We start from the raw sequence: 24006 nt of genomic DNA, 5'->3' as shown, positions 1-24006 counted from the left end.
CCAGTGTGCACACAAAGACTCCCACGAGTTATTTCAGTAAAACCTCTCTCCGCTTTCCCAAGCACTCATGAGGCAGCTAAAGAAAGCTTCATAAGTCACGTTATAAAAGCAGGTTTTGTCAAAGGTATTTCTCCATTTTTAAAAACCTATAGGTTTAGTTCTGTCCTGGAATGTGTAATTCGAGAAGCAAAATTCCTACTAACGCTTTAAAAACTGCCAGACCACACAAAAACGATAACAGTACAAGAAAAGTTTAAAAAGTTAAAAAAAGGATTTCTCAAATCCTTCTTTAACCTGTTTTGTACTGTTTCAGTTTCACTGTGGGGGGGATGTGGTAGAGTCCTCTATCCACCTAACTTTCCACCAACTCCATTAAGTTTTTTAAACCTTTAGTGGGATTGCTAATGATTAGTTTTTGGTCAGTGCAAATATCCTTGGGTAGGATTGATTTGGGGGTGGGGGGAGGATTCCAGTGTTCCCTCCCTTAGACCCTTCCAGTTCCTCCTTCAGCCAGGAGAAAAGAGCAACGATCTGCCATCTGCCATCAACCAGCCACCTGGAGGTGTACTTCTATGGGTTTGCATTTGAACATTGCCTTTGGAGCAGTCTAAAGATTTTAACCATGTTAAGTAAGCGACGTCTTAAAAATCCCAGACACAGGCTTCTGCTTAATACAAATACTAAAGTCAGCCAGGAACAAGTCAACTTGATGATGCCTTTATTGTGGTTATATTAAAGCGGCACAGGTAGGAGGGGCAGACTCAGATTAGCACCATAGCAGAAACTCCACAAACCCACACATTATTTCCTAGGATCCATTCTGCAGAAGAATTCTACCTGGCTTTAACAAATGCTGAAGCTGGTACTTTAAAAGAGTTGGGTCATCCCAAGACAAGTACTTTCCCCTTAAGGCATCTAAAAATAGTTTTGCAGATATCCATATTTACACAGCTCTTACCTACAGCATAGTTATCAACCATTTTGTTTGGGTGGACTTGCTGGAGGTGTGCAGGAAAATCTGAAGCTCGCTGTGTGCGCTCAGTATCATTTAGTTAATGGCACTTTTTTATTCATGGTTTGTTTACAAACTACAGGCTTTTATGTTCAGTCTGCATCAAGCAATTATATTACCAATCACACCCTTCTCTATTTTGGTACAGTTTTACTTTCTTTGTGGGCTGTGAACGGAGAAGGAACAAAACAGTCTAGTCTGTTGTGAGCACAGCAATAAAATTAGCGGTGCTACCAAGTGGACCTATGAGATCCCATTAACATATACCCCCTCCAATAAAACCATTGGCAATTTTCTCCTCTCTGCTAAAGATGCTTATTCCTACTGTTGTAAACAATTTTACAACACCAAGTTATAGTCCAGCAATTTTATTTTAAATTCACAAGCTTTCGGAGATTTTCTCCTTCCTCAGGCAAAGGAGAAAATCTCCGAAAGCTTGTGAATTTAAAATAAAATTGCTGGACTATAACTTGGTGTTGTAAAATTGTTTACAATTGTCAACCCCAGTCCATCACCGGCATCTCCACATTATTCCTACTGTGGTATGGATCCACAGCTCTGTAGCAGTTTATTTGACTATGGCACTATTACAGCCTAGACAAATCCTGCCCTCAGCAGACACACATTTTCCAGCAGGGGTCACTGGACAGTGATCAAAACCAAACACTCTGGCTGAATTTTGTTCTCCCTAACTCGGGGATGCTCAGGCCAATTTTAAGCACCTGAACTACTGTCCCCAGTTAAGATCAGCTAACTCATCATAAAGAAGGAATGGAACTTTGTACCTCCTGGGATGGGTGCCTTTACTGACTATGTCATCAGGATGTTTTAAAAAATCTTAATGATTAATCTCCCTTTTCCCAATGCTATCTGATCTAAGAATTGGAAGACAGGGAACACACTTCCTGCAGAAAATTTGTGGCAAACTTTAAATAAACTTGAGCTGCTTTAGAAGGATTCCTGCAGTCTAATCTTGGTGCAGAGAAAATAAAAGATCAATACTTATACTGAGGCCTGGCTGCTAAAGATAGTTATTTAAAGGTTGCACAATAGACGTTACACAAAATGCCAAAGTAATTAGAACAGCTGTAAGTCACTATCTGGCATCTATTCGCAGAGTGACATGATAAAACAGACAGCTGCACCAAAATCATACACAGCTATGAAATTCACCGTATCACTTTACAGTCCCCATAATGCATACATCATCTATGGACGTTGAAATTCGTGGGATAGAAATATGGCTTCAAATTCAAAACCAACATTAAGCTGATTTGACAGTATAATTTGTACCAATTTGTGCAATTTCTAATAAGCAAAAAGACATGTCTAAAACATTAAAAATTTGGTAATAAGATCCCCAGGACAGCAAGCATAGGTTTGAAATCTCTATCATGCCAATCCCCCCATTCTAATTTTAGACAACAACAACTTGCATTTATATAGACCAGGAAGAACGTTTGTTTCTTTAGAATGCACCGTTACATCCTTTAATTCAATTGGCTGAAGTTTGCAAGTAGGAATTTTTGAATACAGAACCTACATGGTCAACTGCATAGAGTTTGATCCAACAGCAATCACACATCAGGTTTAAATGTAGCCCTCTTGATCCATTTGATCTCATCTATCATGAATACAACTCCAGTATCTTCTCATTATAGCATCTAGTCACTTCTTAAATGAGTCCAGTGCCTTGCCTCAACCACACTCCCTAGCCACTTGCTCCAAACACTGATCACACTCTGCAAAGAAATACTTCAGTCCTAAATTTGTGCTTCATAATCTTGAACCAGTGTCCTCTTGTCCTGCTCTATCTGAAAGAATTGTTCCGGGCTTACTTTCTCTATTCCATTAAGTATCTAACATACCTCTAGTAGTTACCCTTAGATGTCTTTTTTGGAGGCTGAAGAGCCCTTAGCCTAACAAGACATTCCTTATTGCTCATCCCATTAACACTGGGGATCAGCTTCATTAGTTAGCAATAGAAGTTGTCACTGGAGGTGGCTGCAATTTAGGGTAGTGAATTAAGAGCGAAGGAGCCTATCACATACTAAAAAGTGCATTGGTTAAATGAAATTTTGCTCAGTGTAGTGTTACCGATATGCTTAAATGAGCCCAATGACAGCACTGCACAAAGCATCGTGGACAGAAATGCAACAATCCACCAAGCTATGGTACCTAAGTTATTCTTCTCAATCTCCCTGCAAACACAAATCATTCAGTCAAAAGGGAACATAAAAACTTGTTTCCCCTGCTCCATCAGTGTTGCTGTGCATTGGGTGGTTGGCTTACTTACCGTGCCTTTATCCCTGCCACCTGATCTCTACTCCACATTTTCCCTGAAGTATTAGTGATACTGTAAGGAGCTTGCTTGAATTTCTCATGACTAGTCAGCAAAACAACCAATCAGAATATGTTTCACCAGATCTAAACTTTGCCACCAATGAATTAAATGAACACTGCATGCGTCAACTTCTGCCACTGCAAATACAAATATATTTTATCCCCCTGCATTTGCAGCTGCGATGTCAAACACCAAAGCCTTTCATTACCTGCAAAGTCAGGTTATCCTGATCCAGTGTTGGTCAATTTTCACAGATTAACTGCTCATTCATCTCACCACTGTTTGTCTTGACTGTGCCATGGTTGCCATGTTCACCCAAGTAAGTGACTGCACTTTATAGTAATTCATTGCATGTTAAGCACTTTGGTACGTTTGAAACACGTGATTAGGTGCTAATATAAATCAATTTTTTTTTTCAACCCAGTGAGTTACATGAATTTTTTTTTAATTGCCAATGAACACCATCATGGGGTGTTAAGTAGCTCTGCTGAAAATTATGTGCAGCAAAGGTGAAGGTAAAAATAATCTTTTTTTGCAAATCTTTCTACCACAGGTTATTATGCATTCAGCAATTCAGTCTAAACAGAACTCACTTAATCTTGCACGGAAGAGTGATTAAATTTCTTAAGTGCGCTGCTGTCTGGTGAAATTTGACAGAGAAACGGTTATTTTTAGCATGCTGAGTACTACTGGATAACTGAGTAAACATGTTACACCATGTTCAAATATATAAACTTACTGAGCAAAACATAATAATAGGAGTGAATAAGTGGGTCAATACTTTAGAACTCTATTCCTGGATCAGAATCGGGCAAGAGTTATCCAGGTTAGCCTAAATCATAGAATATCAACGAGTGAATCACAGACATGCACGCGGGGTCTCATTTAGGCTGGTTTTAGGCTCATACATTAATGAGCGGGTGGTCCAAAACCAAGTTGGGGATGCACCCAAGTACATGCTTGTAATACACCATTAACGCCATACAGAATTAACCACTTCAGGGCAGATTACAGCAAAACTGGTTAGAAAATTCCCACGGTACCATCTGTGATTATTTCTGCCCGTCAGAAACCTGCAAAACCGGTCAGTACATTATTTCTAATGACAACCTACATCGACAATTTGGTGGCTGGAGGACATTGCCTGTGGTAAAAAAAGGGATTTTCTTCTGTTTGAGCTTAGCTGCTTATAGACAGCAAACAACAATGTGGTGTTCAATTTATTTTAATTGCGCACAGCTTTAAAATGCTTTTTAACTATAGTTTTCAGAAAGGCAATCAATTCCCTAAGGAAGACACCTCTGCCTGGTCAGTTGGAGCGACAAACACATTGGCGATCTCATCATTTCTGGTCACTGGGCCGAAACTTGGGAACCTGGATCAGGTTATAGACAAGTAGAATCACACAGCTGTTCTAGCAAAAGGGAAGCCCTGAATTAATACATTTGTTCAATATTATGCTTTTGACAAACAGCTGGTGAGAGAAGCACAGCATTTTAGAGATTCTACAATTGGACTTGTACTTGGGAGCAACCATTCACAGTGCAGGGTCTCAAATCAAACCAGGTCAGTGGCAGGAAATGAGATTTTAGCATCTCAAGACAGACATTTTTTTGACAGATTCCCAAAACAAAATCGGCATTCCCAAAATTCAATCAACCTTTATCGAACCGTGACAAAATCACCACACTTGCCCGTATACAATTGCATTGTCATACACAATCTCAAGTGAATTCAAAACTCACCACACTTTGCCTCAAACCGCATTTGGCAACATCTTCCATAGAAAGCCGTAAGTGCAGTGTTTACAGCTTCCACTAGAACCTCAGTTATTTACTTACCATATCTTTCACGACATCAATAAATATTTCTACGTTCCAGGTATGGGCCTGTGCAGAGTCACTTTTATCCTTCCCATCACTCCAGATTCCACTAACAGGGGCTGAGATGGACTGTAAACCAAGACAAAGCATAGTGAAAAATCAAAAATAAATCAGAATGATAAGCTTGTCTGCTCTCTATTCCTGAACATCAAAGGTTAAGCCGCAAAGAAGTCTGCTTTCCCCATTTTGTTGACTCCACTGAGCTACAAGGGGCAAAGAGATAGATATGGCTCTTTTTTCTCTGCTGCTTCAATTATGGAACTGAATTATTACAGAATTCAAGCAAGCACTTCACATTGACCCATTAAGAAATGGAAAGAACAATACTGGTGAAGAAAATGGCAAAGTCCATTCCCACCTGGGCATTAAAATCACCAGTTAACATGAACAGATCATGCCTGGGCACATGCCTGGGCACTTTCTGCAATTCTTCACTCAACTTGCTATAGCACTGCTCTTTATCCATCTCCTTGGCTACTTCAGTTCTAAACTTCTATGATTCTATAAGTGCAGGCAACTGGGACTAGCTTAGTGGTATAAACTGGGCGACATGGACATGTTGGGCCGAAGGGCCTGTTTCCATGTTGTAAACTTTTATGATTCTAGTTAGTGCATATCTGTCATACAACAGTGCAGGAACTCCACCTAGATTGTGTGTCAGCTTGGCTCTCACTTCAGAGTCAGAAGGTTGTACGTTCAAGCTGCATTCCAGGACTTGAGCACTACAGAGGGAGTGCTGCAGTGTCGAAGGTGCTGTCTTACGATGCAGTGTTAAATTGAGGCCCCATTTGCCTTGTCAGGCGGATGTAAAATATCCCATGCCACTACTCAAAGAGCAGGTAGTTTACATGGTAGCCTGGGTAATGCTCATCTCTTAACTGACACCACCAAAACAAATTAACTGGTTATTTATCTCATTTGCTTTGCACCTATTAATTGCCACGTTGGCCTACAAAGCAGTAAGACACATCAAACTGTAAAGTGCTTTGCGATTTCCTGGTGTGAATGCAAAGGTACAAATGCCATTTCTTTTTTTCTATTAAAACAATCCTCTCATCAGTTGGTAAAAGGTTTGTCATTATCCCCGATAGCAGGAAACAGTTTGCAATTGTAAATGAGCTCACTGGAAATATTATTGGATTGGAACCAGTAAAGGGCATGGATGGAAGAGACAATAAAAAGGTACCACCTTTATTCTGGTAGCAATTTCAGGAACTGGAACAGGATACCAGCTGATGTTGTTTAGATCATGGCTCACCTATGTAGGTGCCAGGGACAACTGACCATTGTAGTAAAAGAAATGGCAAGAAAATGGTCACTGAGGGGTCGACAGGCAGCATAGCAGATGAAGAGGAAAAGCCTGAAGTTTGCATACAATTGTTGCAGAAAAATATATGAAGTAGGAAAGGGAGGCCCTGAGTTGGTGAAAGAATATTTACCAGGTTATCCAAACTCTCTGGAGAATGGGGAAAGCACTTCTGGTTTGAAAATTGACAGTAATGATTCCATTATGCACAGAGGGTGACAGGAAGGAGTGCAAGAACACCAAAAGTAATAGTGTGCTTAGTCAGCTCTGGCTATGACTCTGGGACATCTGAAAGGATGACTGTAGGAAAGTCAATGTAACTCCAGAGGAGGTGGATATGCTGTCCACATCTTCACAGTCATGATTAAAAAAAAATGCTAGGAATATAGAAACGGTCAGTTTTGCAATCTTGACGCACGTGTGCAATTCAGTGCAGAGATTAGCAGGGATTTTCCATTTCTACTCTCGCCAGCTCACAATTTCCCACCCATTCAACTTTAGTGGATGGAAAATCATGGGCTGGCAAGCGCATAAGCCTAAAAACCTGGCCTTGGTGTCTAGGAGCTGCTAGAACTCTAAAACAGCTTAAAAGATTATAGTGCGTTTGCGTGCGCGCGTGTGAGAATGCGAGGGTATCCTGGAGCGGACTAGGAATATACAGTAATATTGACACATTAGCTGGAATCTTGGCTGCATAGCATATGATTGAAGATCAGTGTCCTCAGGAGATGAAATGGGACCCAGCTAGGAAAACAACTGAGAATGACAAAGCTGAGACAGTGGGGCTGTACACAGGAATATCTGAATGGAAGAGTGGCAACAAGCAGGCAAGCACCATGTTGATACGGTATCTTAGTTTAACAGCACAACTCCTACAAGTTCATCATTTATTCGTGTGTTTTTACTTCCTTGCATTATGCTTACTTGTAAGGAAATGCCATCAGTCGGGCCTGAATGCGTCCGAGCCATCATTCCGAGCACCCTGGCAACTTGAGAAGCCGTCACTTCCCGAACCCCAAACCGCAGAATGGTACGGCGACATTCTTCAGCACTAAAAAAAGTAAACGTTCAGTTACCAAGATAGATTTCCTTTCTGAGCTACAATTATTTGCAACTATTGAGCCAAAAATAGTGGAGTTCTTTGAACTAGAACTTTGATTCAATACTAAAGTAGGTATAAAGTTGCATCGATTATTGGTGGGTACCTTTGACAATCAAAGTAGTCTTCATACAGCACTAATAAACTTGTGTAAAGTCAACCCCCATAAAAATGCCTCCTTCCTTGGAGGATAAACGTTTTGAATTCTAAATGTTATAATGGGATATAATGCTTACTTGTTCGCATGCAGCCACAATCAACAGCAGACTATTCAAGTAAAAACCACGACTCTCCCACAGCCAAAGCACAAATATAAAAGTAGCTTATGTGGCAGCATCCTCATTATGACTGCAATCCAGCAAGTCACTAGAAAATGTCAGTATATAAAACAAACCAAATCTCTACAACCTGTAGCAACACATAAGTCACAGGGGACAGACTCGACAATCAGGATCTCAATACCATTTCACTAAGCTCACACTAAGCTGGGCTCATGATAAAATAATTGCCACGATAAGAGTGAATGAAAGATTGACACACAACATGGATGCACAGATGCATCACAAGCATGCGATTTATAAAGGGAATAGCAGTGTAACTCATGAATTCTCAATCGTAACTTTAGTATATCACAACTCAAGGGGGAGTACTGAACAGATAAACAGCTTCCCAACACTTGGATATTGTCACACACATCTTTATAGTTGAAAACTGTCTTGTTTATCCAGCTCTGCATTCCAGGGTTTTGGGTCTACATGAACGAACTTACAGAGCACCTCTAACTGCTAAGCACATCGTCACTTCGCGGATTCTCTGGTGGCTTCACTAATGATGGTTTTTATAATGGGCTTATACTGTGTGACCCAATTAGCTACAGTGGTAGACTGACTGGGCCTGTGGACAAGGACCAAAAAGCATAAAAGTTTTAAATCCTCTATTAATGTTATAGGTGACCCAGTGCATTGTTGCACCACTGTGCTATGCCGCTGAGTGTCAAGACATGAGTTAGTGGTCACAATTTCCAACAGTGCAAGTTCTCTAACCCAACTGTACCACTCAGAACGTGCTAAGTGGAGCTTGTGTTGTTATCCTCAGGGAGAATGAGGAAAACAAACAAAAAATGAAAGATGCTGTTTTTAGCACTAGCAGAATCTTGGGAGCAGATATCTGCCTGAATTCTCAGCAAGGAATGTTCTATTGTGCAGTAGTGAAAAGCTTTAAAAGATTATCGTTTAAATTAGACATTTGTTAATTTCAAGAGGTCCATATGCTTGGCATGAATGCTGCAACTTTACAGCAGGAGTAATTTGTCCAAAGTCCCTGCAACATGACAAACATTTTGTACTCAATGCAACCAATGTCACAGAATCAGAGAATTTTACCACACAGAAGGAGGCTGTTCAGCACATTGCAATAGCTCTCAAAGAGCTATTCACTTAGCCCCATTACCCTGCCCTTTCCCCTTTTATTTATCTCTTTCAAATATTTCCCCATTTCTTTTAAAAGCCATTACGGATTATGCTTCCACCATTGGTTCTGGTAGGGCATTCCATATCCTGACAATCCTCTGCGTAAAAAAAATTCCCCCTAACTTCTCCCTTCGTTCTCTGATTCTTAAATTTATACTCTCTGGTTACCGACTAATAGAAATACTTTCTCCTTAATTACGTGATCAAAACCATGCATAATTTTGAACACCTCTAATTTTGAACCTTCTCTATTCTAGTGAAATTAGCTTCTCTAGTCTCATGATGAAGCCTCGTTTCCTTGAGATCATCTCAGTGAATCACGTTTGCATCCTCTCCATGTATTCACATCCATCCTAAAGTAAGGCAGGCGAAACGGGACACAATATTCTAACTGGGACCTGACCGTAACCCGATTATAAAACCTAGCATCCCAACTGCCAGTCTTTTTTTTAAACAAACATTATCAACTTGTCCTCCTTTTAAAGATTTACCTATCTAGTCCCTTAAATCTTTTTACTCCTCTACTCTTCATAAAGATTTACCATTTAATGTACACATTTCCTTCCTTCCTTTCTTCCTCCCAGAATGTATCACCTTACAATTCTCTGCATTAAATTTAATCAGACATCTATCCACCCAATCTACGAACCCATTATTGCTAGTGAATAAAAAAGTTTCCAACTGTCAGCGTCAAGAACTCCAAAGTCAAATACAGCACAGAATCCATTTCACTTCTATACAAGTAGAAACTAGGTCACTATTCATTAGTTAACTGTAGTAATTGTTGAAATAGCCACTTGGATCTGAAAAGCTGGTAGCTTAACAATTTCATCTAACAGCTGCACCTTTCAAATACTAATATGGAATTTACTTTCCCACAAGGTAAAATTAATCTGTGTTCAAATTATCAGTAATATTTTTAAAAATCCAAAGGACAGTGTGCTGGGAGTACCAATGCACTAGAGTGTGATGCAGTGCACAATTGATTTCTCTTCCCCCACACAGATCTCAGCTATGTTACTATGGCTGCCCTAACGGAGAAAAAGAAAATATGCGAGTCATACTCCCAAACCACTTTCATGCATCTCTGGAAGCCAGTTCAGAGCTAAATTTGCAGAGATCTGGAAGTAGGTCAACTGCATTGTTCTTAGCATTGGTCGGCTTTCGGCTAAAGAAAATTTGGGGTGGTTGGGGGGGGGGGAAAAAAGAGAGAAGAGTTCATCCTCAAAAGGGTTAATTAATTAAAACTCAAGTTTAAAAGCTAGTGATTGAGCAGCTAGCGATGATGACACTGGCAGAACTCTGAGCCAAACAATAATATTTATAGTTAAAAACTCTGGCTGCTTCATTGCTTCGGTCATTCCACCTGTATTAATGCAGCCCACACTATAAGAGTCAGTATCACCTGGGTGAAATTTTAATGAGGGAGTGTAATTTTCCAGAAGGCAGGAGTGCTCAATTTAACATTCACAAAAAACACACCAGCAAGAGAACTTAATTTTGTTTTTAATGAAAGGTAACACAAGGGATACTTGCTCTTCATTGAACAAACTGTGTTAGGGAAAAATTCCAGCAGCTCCAGCGTAGAACTGGCTGCACTAACTGGGAGTCAAGCTCAGAATGAGATGGGCATTAATTAGAAGTAACCCGATGAAAGTCAGTTATAAGCAGATTTATATGTACCTTGTACAAAAGCCGTAGCCTACTTCTTGCATAAAATCTGCTAGTGAGCTGTCCATCATTGTTTTCGCTATCCCTCCTGAATCAGACAGGATCCTATCCATCAGAATGTCCCGTTTTTCAGGATATAGCAGTGGTGCAAGCACCACAGGGCAACGCTCTTGCGGAAAATCTGGCACAAAAAAATAATTAAGAAAATAGTAACAAGTGTGTATAAACAGATGCAGAAATCAATAGATTAAAATCAATACTGAGATCCCTCCAAAAACCTAGTCATCTATCCAAAAACTATATTAAAAAAAATCCTGGCAAGGTTTGGACAAATTTCCCTTTCTTCTATTTCCACCCATTTTCTTTATCTGCCAGGCCGCATAACGTACAACCTGCTCCAGGTATCACACTCCCCCTCCAATTTCTTCTTCCCCCTCTCCTGTCCACAAAGTCTCCTCCCAAGTACCTCCCCATTCAAAGCAGCTTAGATGGAGAATGGATGTTGGATGAGGACATGATCAGCTGGGATAAAATGCCCCTCCCACAGCTGAATATCCAATCAACACTATCTACAATCATAAGGAATGCCCATTTGGATGAAGTCCAGAGGGTGACCAGCACCCGTGGAATTGTACCTCAGGAATGAGTATGCAGCTCCTATAGCTTGGTAATTCATGTGAAGTACAGTGCACTTGTCCTCTCCAAGTTGCAGCATGCTGGATGGCAAGTGTATGGTTAAACTAGCAGCCAAGGCAGGTCAGAGCAACCTCATTTCCCCCCCACCCCCTTAAATTTTCCTCTCTCCTCTCACAAAGCTCTGATTCTTTGCTAAAATAAACTCTCATGGCACTATGGTTCCTCTGGCTCCTCGTTCTCATGGCTATTATTGATGGGCAAGCCGCGACAGAGAATATTGGCAGGTTATTCAACCACAGCCAATCCTGGCCCTTTCCTTAACCGACACACACACATTTGGCAGAGGTCACCTAGGCATTGATCAGCAGCAGGAACCCTATCTTCCTTTACCAGAAAGGAGCACCAAGACCAATTGTATTGCACTCAATCACACTGCTGGTTGAAATCAGCTAACTCAGCATGGCCAATGGATCGAACCCGGGATCTTCATAGTTTCTATGGCTCATCCACCCACTGGGTAAACTTGCTAAACCATTGAGGAGCTGATTTACATGACTCAGTAGCACATCATTTAGCTACTGTGCTATTAGAGCTTAGCCTATTTGTGTGAGCACCTTCACCACACAGACTGCAGTGGTTCAAAAAGGAGGCCCAGTACCACCTTCTCAGGGATGGGCAATAAATGCCGGCCTTACCATCAACGCCCAAAAACGAATTTCAAAAAATTGTAAGACATTGAGAGCCAAAGACATTCCAGAGAGCATGCCCCAGAATTCTGAGTACCCTAATAAAGAATAGAGCCAAGTTGTCTTCACATCAGTTTATATGAACAAAGGCAACACACACAAGAGAGAACCCCAACTTAATTCTACTTTTGAATTACCCGCTCTTCCTCACTCACACTGGCACACCATTGTCTCTCCCCCAGTTGTACACATTAGAGGATACACAACCATATTTTGCTTACCTCTGCGCAATGTCTTAAGGAAAGCGTCAATCTGTTCCTGTCCAACACCAAAAGCTCCTTTCTGCCCGAAAAGGAGATGGGAGAGGAGCAGGTGCAGGACTTCTATTGCAATATCCTGAAAGCCACCTTCTTGGTTCCCACTTACGTCCACGTCGATGTAAGATCGCAGAAGATCTGGAAGCTTCTGTTTCACGAACTGGAGAGCTGAAATTCAAGAGAGTCAGGTTTGATAGAAAGACAACATCAACCTATATCTTGCGTCGGTGACAGGACTGGCACTTGGGAGTAGCAGGTAGATGCGTGGGGGAAACTCAACCTATGAGTCGGCAGATCAGCTGTTGTGTAGTGCCAGCTGAACCTGCCAATGGAGAAGCAAGTGCTGCTGGAAAGGACTTAGGCTGAGCGGAGGAGAGGCGCAAACCGTTCAAAATTGAGAGCACCAATTTGGGAACTCTCAATTATCTGTGAATTTCCATTATGTGGTGGGGTAGAGGGAGTCCCTCTGCTATAATGGATAATTATGGCTCCGCTGTACGTGAAGTCTTGAGGTACAGGACAAATAATTTTTGGGGGCGGAGGGTGAGGTGAATGTCTAATACCATTGGCAGTGCTAGATTAAAACACAGATCACATGCAGGTAAATCTAGTGTACTTTCTATATCTAAAGGGTACTTACTTAAATATTTTTTTAAAATTTTCAGTTTTTCTTGTAACAAAGAACAGTTCATCACTTGCTGCTAAATCTAATCCACAGAAATCAATCCCAAAAAGGAGGGAAAAAGGTATGAACCGAGATTCCTCATTCAGAATACGTCAAATCAAAAGTATATAAATCTCTTACTGAAGTCATTAAATGGAAGGCTGAAGCTCACCATTTTATTTATAAACAAAAAACTTCAACCGCTTTCACTGAAAGCCAATTGTGTATAATACTGATAATCTGATACTATAAGCAAAACCAAAAACCAGATCTAACCACTAATAGGTCATCCTAGAAACAGTGGCTCTCAACCCTTGATTTCTCTAGAACCACCTACAATTCCAAAGTATTAGTGCCAACAGCAGCTAATGTGAACAGCCATGTGGGACAGACCAGAGAATTTTTAAAAAGCGGAATGCTGGAAATTTGAAAAAAAGTGCTGGATATACTGATAAAATAAGTGCCACAACCCAAAATGTTAAGCCACCCAGTCCCTGACAAAATAGCTCTTTAAAAGGCAGGGCAATACAGATACATTAGACTAGCCTAAGGTACTAGTTTGGCATCCTCAAGTGCTTCCGTGCTGTTTATCTGCAACTGGACACATTATTTTTAACAGGTGATCATAGTGTCTGGAAACAAGTGTGCTCTTCCAAGCTATTTCTTCTCTAGCCCATATTGTGCAGCTTGAGCACTAAGGCAGACAAATCTAAGCACACTCTCCAGCAGCAGAATAGATTCAATTTTTGCTTAGGAGAACCTTATATTAAGTTTTCTCCACAATAACTTGTCACTTCATCCTTCCAACCTCATTGCCTCCAACTCCAGCTTTGGAACTCCAAAGTGATCAGGGGGAAAAAAAACTTTTTAGCAAACCCAGTTAACAGCATAAAGCTCACGGATTTATTTACAGGATCAAAACAAATCGATGTAGGCACTCCTCGGGATGGTGCCACCAAATCCATCCATGCAGAACAATCAGAGGCACAATGGCTGCCTTCTCAAAAACGAGCAGCAACACACCCCATACATCTCAATAAAATAGATAATCTTGTGGTGCTCAACAGTTTGGTTCAAAATTTGCTCTGTGATAATAAGAATTTGAGAACTTTTAACCCTATGTAGTGTTTTTTTTTAGAAAGAAGTGTACCAAAGGTAAGGAATGTTAGTATAATGTTTTCATTTTCAGTAACCCACTGTCAATACAAAGATCACAAAGCTCCATCAATCCTGCTCCGGCAATTTACCTTAACCCCAACCAGGAAGAGCAACCCCTGCTGTACTAGTTACTTTTTAAACAACTGTTTCCAACAGCACCTATACTTTAATGCTTTTCTGAGCAAGACTGCCAATTTATTATCTGAATAATTTTTTGCTGGTATCTCCACACTAAGAATTAGGCTGAGGGTAATACTGTTATAGTCAACAGAAGGGGAAGGCAAAGGAGAGAAAGACTCTCATCTCATTAGTCTGGACTGGATTCAAGCCTGGGTCTGAGATGTAGACTGCATGCTAACCCATCTATGATTACCCAAGCTAAACTTCTGTATTGCACTGGTGTAATTATTCAGATAATCTAATTTCACAGCACTTCCAATCACACACAGGTTGAAAATGAGTTGTACAGACAAATTAAGTCACTTACCAAACCCTCGCAGATCTGAGCTAGAAGAATTCAGTAAGGCAAGGCCAAAGATAACCTGAAACAGAGGTGCATAATGTCACAACAGAACAGTTTGTCTCAAGAGTAAACTGGAAGAGAGACATGCAAGGACAAGGTCTGTCAAAAATAGCACTGCTGTGCCACACATCACATTCTCTTACCTCTTGGACCTTGCTTAACTTGAGCACTTTACTAAGCTGAGTAAACAGATGGGGTGACGGTTTCAGACTCTGGAAAGAAAAAGTAGGATTAATTAGGCAAATCTTGAACTAAGAGTTGGAGTGACAGGTTGTATCAGGTAAGATGAAATGAAAACCACAAATGCTGGATCTGCAATATAAAAGCAGAAGCTGATGGAAACTGCACGTTAGTCAGCATCTGAAAGAAAAAGATCGATCAACTTTTCAGGGGATGCAGGGGAGAACCCCTCACCAGAAGAGATATATCCAAAACATTAGCTCTGTGCATTTCCAGCTTTTACTAGATAATCTGCTGGGCTCATAATGGCTGCTCACTCTTTGGCAACTTGTAAACAGTTAATTTATCAAGATGCTTCCTCTTCAACCTCAGACTTAGTTAGCATAGTGAAAACATCCTTTAATTTCAATATGGCAAATTCATCAGAACTGACACACAAGGGGGAAGGCGGGGATGAGACCATCAATTGCATTCATGAGAAGCAACAGGTGATTCAAAGAGAAAAAAACCTTATGAAAAAAGTGCTTTTTTCCCCTCTTTTACACAGAAAGAAAAGCAATTCTTGAGCAGAATGAAACACTAAAGCAAAGTCACAAAAGAAAAAAATAATTCTTACCTAGGATTACAAGCACAATACTATCTCTAAAGGAAAGCCACACATTAAAATTTGTTGAAAATGCAATTACTTACCAAATAGTGAGAATGTATATTAAATTACTTGCCTCTGGAATGTTCATCCATATTTAAAAATTATTCTCCTAAATTTTCGGCGGGGGCCTGCAAAGTGGATAGGAAAGCTTTCTAAGGCCTCCCTCATCCAGGTGCCAATACTCAAATCAATGGATATGGCTCCCGATTAAAATGTCTTCCAGTAATTCGGGTTGGGGAAGGTGGAAGAGGAGAGAGACAGAGAGAGACAGACTGTGGCTGAGGCAACAGGTGTTACTAAAAGCAAGACTACTCACTTTTGTTCTGGGCTATTCTGACAATTACTCAGCCATCCAGAGAACATTGTCCATACTATCCACATCAGATTCCAGGTTGAAGCAAAAATCGGAGTAGTAATCTAACCAATCTGAATAGACTGCTTATGCATGGTGTGTGAGGTAAACTGCACTGAAGCCTTGCTATGATTAAAACCTCACGTTCAGTTGTTCACCTACAGTGGAGTGATGATAACCATCACTAAACAGGGATTTGCCACCTGTTCTTAGTGGCCAAGTCAACAGGTCTCTGAACAAAAACCATTGGCTATTTGGAGAGAAGGACCTACAGGCTGTAGAGATTGCTCAGAACAAATTTTCCTAAATTAATTTTTCACAGTACATAAGAGGTCAGCTGGAATTCTATGGGATACAACAAAAACATCTCCCTGCTCAATTATGACACCACTCAACTCAGGACTTGCTTGTGTTTTACCCAATTGTGAAGCGATCCCTGCATTACACTCAAAGGGCTCAGTCAGCACCTTCAGCAGGCCCTAGCCCTGAGCAGACACCCAAAACAAGAGCCACTTCCTCATGTCCTCATCCGCCACAAAGGAAACGAAGTTCATTTGCTCTTCTGTAAAGTTGCCAGTTTCCTTGAGTGACTTGTTTCAAGTCACAAGCACCATTATCTAAGACAACAACTAAGCTGCCTAGTTCCACATTTGAAGTGCCATGACCAGTGCGTGACATACAATCCATCTTAACACTGACTATATACTAAGTTAGAATTTCAATGGCAGATCACGTAGCACGAATGGAACCCTTAAAATCCTATAAGTGCTCTCAATCAACACCTTGCTCTCTCTCATTCTAATATCAATGAGTTGGTTTCCGTGATGCTCAATACAGGTTTCAGAGGAAAGTACAGTTCACTGGACAGTACTGAACAAAGTCCACAAGTGCCAGTGACTTTGGACACTTTGGTTACAGAACTAGACAACTGAAACCTACAGGTATCACCAATACCGGAGATATCAACACCCAGAAGCCCTCTTCCCCTTCCAATCATGTTGGACGACACAGAACACAGTTTCATCAATACATCTCGGTGGGCAAAACCATCTTGCAACACTTTCTGCCTATGCTCAACCCTGACGCAAAAGCAGAAATTGCTTCTATGCCAAGCTGAACCCCAAAGCCCCTCTACAAATGAGAAGTAAACTTCAACATCCATTTAGCCAGGAAAGTTTCACAGCAAACGCAAGTCATATTCAATCTCTGTGCAGAGTCCGGAGCTTGCCCATTTAGAGTAGTTTGAAAGTCACAAGTGCAACTTCAGTTGCTAGTTGCTGTACCTTGCTTGAGGAAGGAGGTCGGCAAGCAGAAAACTATCGTTAAAGGGATGCAAAATGACTCCTTTATAAGCTGAATTGGGTGGTGGGATATATATACATTGCACTGACTGGATTGGTAATTCCTGTTTAAGTTGACACTGTAGGTTTAAGTTGTCAGGGTAGGATTATGCAGAGTTTGAGATTCCTATGCAGGTTTATACACTGAATACAAAATTCAAATCATTCTTGAAAAACTGCTAATGACAATGAATGCTGTAGGTTGAAATCAGGACATGAATCTGCCTCTCTCAAAAAGACAGAACAGCCCAAGCAAGGGCTCCCAAGAACAAGAGGGAGCAACAGAGGGAGACATTGGAAGACTGTTAATGTAGAAAGGTTCCAGTTTCTCTGGACACTGAAACGAACACGTAAAATTGTATCTGCAAAACTTCTACTTCCCTAAGGCATGGGCCCTGGTGGAAAAAACTCAAGACGTTGAAGCAAAAGTTTGCTAACTGAGCCAATTTGAACTATGTGAAAATTATCTACATATCCTTTTGGCTGATTGAATTTTACTTCAAAATAATCCAGGTAAACCTCTGTGGCAACAAGGTTATTTAACAATGAACCACCCACTCTGCCTATACACTTGTCTGTGCACTAACCAATATTTATCCTACACAAGAGTTAAGAACTTCCCTTAGATTCCCACTGTGGACGCCTGCACTAGGAACAGTCCAGGTCACAATTTCAGTGGCACTGTCAATAGTCTCTAATCCAGTCTTCAACCCACCACTAAAAGTAGCCAGATTTTTGAAAAGAAAAATAGAATATTGATTTAATATTCAACACATTCATTTTTGACAACCCACTTTGCAGGTATATGCTTCAACTTCACTAGCATTTAGAAGCATCAGCAATTTATAAGTTTGGTTTCATGTAATTCAACAAATAGGTATGAACTCCAAAATAGGGAAAATCATCCTTTCACTAGTCTGTGTTTCTGCTTTTAAAATAAATTCTACAAACACTCAAAGAATTCATGCCCAAGAACACCCTTGCCTCTAACAATGCAAGAAAACAGCAGCTGGCAAAAAATGTCATCTGCACACACACTATCATTAATAAAAGAGGTTGCTATCAAACACGGGGCCATTGGCGATCAGAAGGGTTACTGTTGCACAATCCTGTTTTTATGCAACCTTCATCCTTAAATCTGCCCTCTATCTGGTGACAGTGTGAATGTGCAAGTGAAAGGAGAATTGGGAATTGCACAGATTCGACCCTAGTTTCATTTTTTCTCAGCTTTTAAGTAATCAGGTCAAAATCTTATCAGACCACTGCTAGATATTAAACAGCAACTTCCCCTTTTCCAAAAGGCTGCATGTACACAGAAACATAGCCATTCAGGCCGTTCAGCCCCGAGCCTGTTCCACCATTGTTAGATTGTGGCTGAACTGTACCTCAACTCCATTTACCCGCCTTTGTTCCATGTCCCTCAATACCCTTGGCTAACAAAGATCCATCAATGTCAGTCTTGAAAATTTCAACTGACCCCCATCATCCAGACTTTGGGAAGCAAGTTCTCCACCACTGTCACAAACTGCATCTTTGGCTTGACCACTCACCCCATCAATTCCATCTTCACACCCAACTCTTCCAGAATGGGATCATTAGTGCATCTAGCCATTAAGTTACTTCAAGGAACTGACAGCAGCAACACATTTTAAATGCCCTAATCCTTCCCTCACCTTGTGTCCAGTTACCTGCACATATAGGAGAGAGTTCATACTAAAGATGCGATAGAAATTTTAGCTTCACTTCATTTTTTTTTTGTCTTTCCTTCCATGACACTTCAATCCATTAGTTTTCCACCCTGTCCCAAATCACCTTTTAATTTCCTTCAAGCAACCAGAGCTTTTCACCAATGCAAGATATTCAAAGCTTTCAACAAAATCAAGCTTATCATTTGTCATACTGCTCACTGGTTTACCAGCACTGCCCACTCAAGATTTTTGCCAACATTTAGTTGCTCCTCACTTTCTCTCACTATGTTCGACAGTAGCTACTGAATTTCTGCTCAAGTGCTGCCAATCAAATGTATTGGGTGGAACAGTGAACATATAGAACATTGTGAGTTAAGTAAAGATGTAGATCAAGGACATAGCGTCACTCTGTCTCTTTAACCTCTACAGTGAAATAATCACGAGATGCCACCTGGAATGATGAAATGGGAACGGAACCAGGAGTTGGCACTAGAGGAAGAAAGGCCATAAATCTCCAATATACCATCCTGGTTGAACAGCAAGCCATGTTTATTGATTACAGAGCAGTTAGAACCAGTGAAAAGGTATATTTTCTAGTGTGTTTGGAAATGTAGTCCAACCAGGCACGTACAAATTCTTAGCTCCCTCAATGGCTCAGTAAGTAATTGTACCATTAGCCTTGAACTGATCCACACAAATCAGGAAGGTCCCAATTTCAACAGCTGGTCTCAGTTGAGTTGGGTAATCTTAGCTAGAGCGAAAGTAGGACAACTGGGGTTGGGGCAGGGGGAAAATCAGAGTTCCTATTGCTGATTACTAAGGTGACACTTGCTGGAAAGCACCCATGTGTAGATATCTGGTGAGGTCTGAAGAGGATTAGGCTCGCTGCAATGTCAAGGCTCACATATGTAGGGCTGGTTGGGCATGATGTCAGACAACTGTCAGCACATGAGCCACTATCTTTAGGAAAGGAGAGGCAAAAGGCAAAAAATAAAAAGCAAATCCAGAATTGCCATAATAAATACAGAGCAGCCTCAAACTATTCAAGAAACTTAACCTGAAATATAATACTATCGAACAATTAATAAAATTAAAATGCATTTCAGTACCACTGATAAACTGTCTTGAATTCAGTGTGGCAGATAACTTTCAATTGACTGAGGCTATAGGAATATAGGAACAGGACTAGGCCATTTAGCCCCTCGAGCCTGTTCCACTGTTCGATGAGATCATGGCTGATCTGTGACCTAACTCCATATACCAGCCTTAGCCCCATATCCCTTAACACCTTTGGTTAACAAAAATCTATCAATCTCAAATTTAAAATTAACAATTGAGCTAGCATCAACTGCCGTTTGCAGAAGAGAGTTTCAAACTTCTACCACCCTTTGCATGTAGAAGTGTTTCCTAACTTCATTCCTGGCTCTAATTTTTAGGTCACGTCCCCTAATACTAGACTCCTCAACCACCGGAAATAATCTCTCCATCTACCCGGTCAGCTCCCCTTAATATCTTGAAAACCTCGATCAAATCACCCCTTAATCTTCTAAATTCCAGGGAATACCGCCCTAGTTTGTGTAATCTCTCCTCAATTTAACCCTTGGAGTCCAGGTATCATTCTAGTAAATCTACACTGCACTCCCTCCAAGACCAATATATCCTTCCTAAGCTGTGGTGCCCAGAACTGAACATAGTACTCCAGGTGTGGTCTAACCAGGGCTTTGTATAGCTGTAGCATAACTTCTACCCCCTAGTCCTCTAGATATAAAGGCCAACATTCCATTAGCCTTTTTGATTATTTTCTGTACCCATCCAAAACATTTTAGTGATCTATGTACCTGGACCCCTAAGTATCTTTGAACCTCCACTGTCTCGAGCTTTTCACCATTTAGAAAGTACTCTAATCTATCCTTTTTAGGTCTAAAGTGGATGACCTAACACTTGCCTATACTGAAATCCATTTGCACATTCATTTAATCTATCAATGTCTCTCTGTAATTTTATGCTTCCATCTACACTGCATTCAATGCTGCCTATCTTAGTGTCATCTGAAAACTTGGATATGTGGCTCTCTATCCTGTCATCTAAGTTGTTAATAAACAGCGAACAGTTGAGGCCCTAACATAGATCCCTGTGGGACGCCACTAGTCACATCCTGCCAATTTGAATACCTGCCCATTATAAATCCTAAATACACATTATGTAGTACAATTTACAAAGAACATTGATAAAAGCAACTTTTAAAATACAGCCATCAAACGAGTGTCAAACTGACTAAAGCAGCCCAAAATTCAGCACCATTCGGCAAGTATTTAATTCAGCTAAAACAAGTGCCTACCTTCTGATAGTGCAATGGATTGTCAATGGCGTAGCACAGCGTCGAGATAAAGTTTGGCTTGGTGATCAGCGACGCACACTCCTGAATCAGAAACTGAGTCTGTAACAAGAATAAATTCTTTTTAAAAAGTCAGGATAATTCAAGGTAGGGCAGTAGCACCCAAGTGATAATAAACACTGACTCACGAACAGTTCACATACTCGAGAACTGGACTGTCCATCACTCCAATTTAGTTGGACAAGCACATACACTGCACAAAACAAACTAAGCAAACTGCAGAGGTCCTGAACAGCCAATTTACACCATTTTGAACCTCAACACGCCTCACAATCTGAGCTTTAATGAACTGAAGCACAAGAAACTCTGAAGTGTTATCCTAGCACTTTGGACAGTAGTGAGAGCTAGTTGATACAGCTGCAGCAGATTTAAAGGAATTTACTAAGCAGTGCTTTATGAGTTTATCTGGGTTCTTGAGCGATTCAATTTTGATTGACATTGTTACACCATAATTAGAATCCCGTTTTAAAGTTTACTTCATGCAATAAACAGTTTAATAAACTGGCAGCAAAGGTGATCATCTCAGACTGTGAAGCTTGCTTAGGTGAGGCGATCCGTCAATTTAGGGGGGAAAACTACGGCACCTAAGCAAGCAAACATTGGCCTTGGCGGGGTTACTGCACAGATTCAACCAGGATGATACCAGGGCTTAAAGGATTAAATTATGAGGACCGGTTGCATAAACTTGGTTTGCATTCCTTTGAGGTCAGACGGTTGAGGGGTGAGCTAATGAGGTGTTTAAAATGATAACAGGATTGGATTTGGTAGATGGAGAAACTATTTCCTCTGGTGAGGGAATTCAGAACAAGGGGCCATAATCTTAAAATTAGGAGGTCGGCTATTCAGGAATGAAATTAGGAAGCACCTTTTCACAGAAAAGTTAATGGAAATCTGGAACTCTCCACAAAAGGCTGCGGATGCTGGGTCAATTTTCAAGACTTAAATCAACAGATTTTTGTTGAGTAAGGGTATCAAGGGATATGGATCAAAGGCAGATAAAGAGTGTTGAGGTAGAGATAAGTCATCTGATTGAATGGCAGAACAGGATCAAGGGGCTAAATGGTCTACTCCTGTTCGTATGTTCCTATAGCACTTTTTATTCCAAGATAGAAAATTCCAGTGATAATTGGTTTTGATAGCGAGTTGATTAATTTTTGTTCTGCAGATGGACCCTTTGGTACAAATCATGAAGCTTGCTTACATCAGGCGATAGGTCAAGAACATTTGAGGAAAAAACTAGAGTTTGCTGGGAGCATTATTATCAATTTATGTCATGACATCATTGTGGCACACATGAAGAAATCAGACCCAAGAAACCCAAACTGCCAAGGGCTTGTATACACTGCGGAAAGGGATGTGCACTGAGGAATCAGTCTGTTGTCTTGAGTACCCAGTTACACTGTAGTAAATGTGATTCTTTCCATCTCCTAAGTTGTACATGGGAACTGGCATAAAAGATGAAGACTTAGATTTCAATGTGCATCCAGAAAGTGACTACACTCCAATATGTTGAACTATCAAAATCAAATAATTTATTAAATTGTGATATGGGTCAACAATGCTACTAGTCCAAACCATTGCAAAATAATCCTCAAACCAAGGGTGCATTCAGTACTATCAGTGGACACAAAACAGAAGTTAACAATTACAAGCCCTGATTTTCCAATGCTCTGTCTACAACCTTGCTGGTGACAGGTGGTGGTCAGAAAATCCATCTCTCAATCTCGCTCCAATTCTCATTGGTCTTAATTTTCTAATTGGCGATTTGGGCCCAATCTGAAGCTTTGTTACCAGCATGCATAGGCCTCATTGGAATATTTAAGTTATTTAGAACAGGAACCATGATGAATCTTCTGGCTTTGGGCAAGGCTCAGTCTACATCATGCACCTTGCCCAGATAAACATGGGAGTCCTGGGACTTGGCCTGCTCAAGCGAGTTTCTTAAACGTAGATGACACTTAGTTCCTGGAAGTCTCTTATTTTTGCATTTTTCATTACAGCTTGCTGCTTTTTACCTCCATGCATTGATTGGTTTGGCTCAATGGTCCGCCATTTTAGGCTTTTTTCTCCTGCCGATGTTTTCCTTCATTATTCTTGGTTGTTATTGACATTTAAAATCACACTGTACAAAGTGAAGATGGGTATTCTTTTGGGGGTTCCAAATAAGCTGCATGATGTTTGACTTGGGATGTTTTACTACATTAAAGGCACTATATAAATGCAAGTTGTTATTGATTAGAGGTGGAAGAGTAGTTAAGGAGGAACCAAATGCAGGTGCAACACCTGCAGAAATTGGTCCACACCTGTCACTATCCTGGACCCATGTTTAAAGACCCGTACACACTTAACTGGACAATCAAAAGAGACATCTTTCACACATGACTACAGATAATCTGCAGACATCTGGAACAGCTCTTCTCATAGAGATGGTCACCACAGCATGAAGCTTTCATGGCACCACATCCTTCAAATCCACTACAGAAGACATCGATCACATCAGGCAATTTGAAGCACACACTTGTATCAAATGCTATGTTTGCAAGGGGCAACACTTGGATTATTTTTCCAGTGGCAAGAGTTCCCTCCATTGTAGGTGGATGTGAGCCAGAAGAAAACAAGCGAATAAAAGGTTTT

The 24006-nt window shown here is 40.7% G+C and overlaps 1 protein-coding gene across 9 annotated transcripts in view; it reads right to left on the bottom strand.

The window, feature by feature from the left end:
• The window catches only part of cnot1 (CCR4-NOT transcription complex, subunit 1), a 182845-nt gene that overhangs the window by 130489 nt on the left and 28350 nt on the right, over positions 1-24006 (bottom strand). For all 9 annotated transcript variants that reach the window (XM_067997627.1, XM_067997623.1, XM_067997626.1 and 6 more), the window contains exons 3-9: positions 21316-21414; positions 14912-14980; positions 14733-14787; positions 12388-12591; positions 10797-10965; positions 7470-7596; positions 5198-5308 (exon numbers count right to left, since the gene is read on the bottom strand). In XM_067997627.1, the coding sequence (XP_067853728.1) occupies positions 5198-5308; positions 7470-7596; positions 10797-10965; positions 12388-12591; positions 14733-14787; positions 14912-14980; positions 21316-21414 (834 nt within the window). The remainder of the gene's footprint in view (positions 1-5197; positions 5309-7469; positions 7597-10796; positions 10966-12387; positions 12592-14732; positions 14788-14911; positions 14981-21315; positions 21415-24006) is intronic.

The sequence above is a fragment of the Heptranchias perlo genome, chromosome 16 (assembly GCF_035084215.1).
Source record: "Heptranchias perlo isolate sHepPer1 chromosome 16, sHepPer1.hap1, whole genome shotgun sequence".
Taxonomy (NCBI): domain Eukaryota; kingdom Metazoa; phylum Chordata; class Chondrichthyes; order Hexanchiformes; family Hexanchidae; genus Heptranchias; species Heptranchias perlo.
Note: the sequence above shows the minus strand (reverse complement) of the source record. Positions and strands in the feature narration are given on the sequence as shown.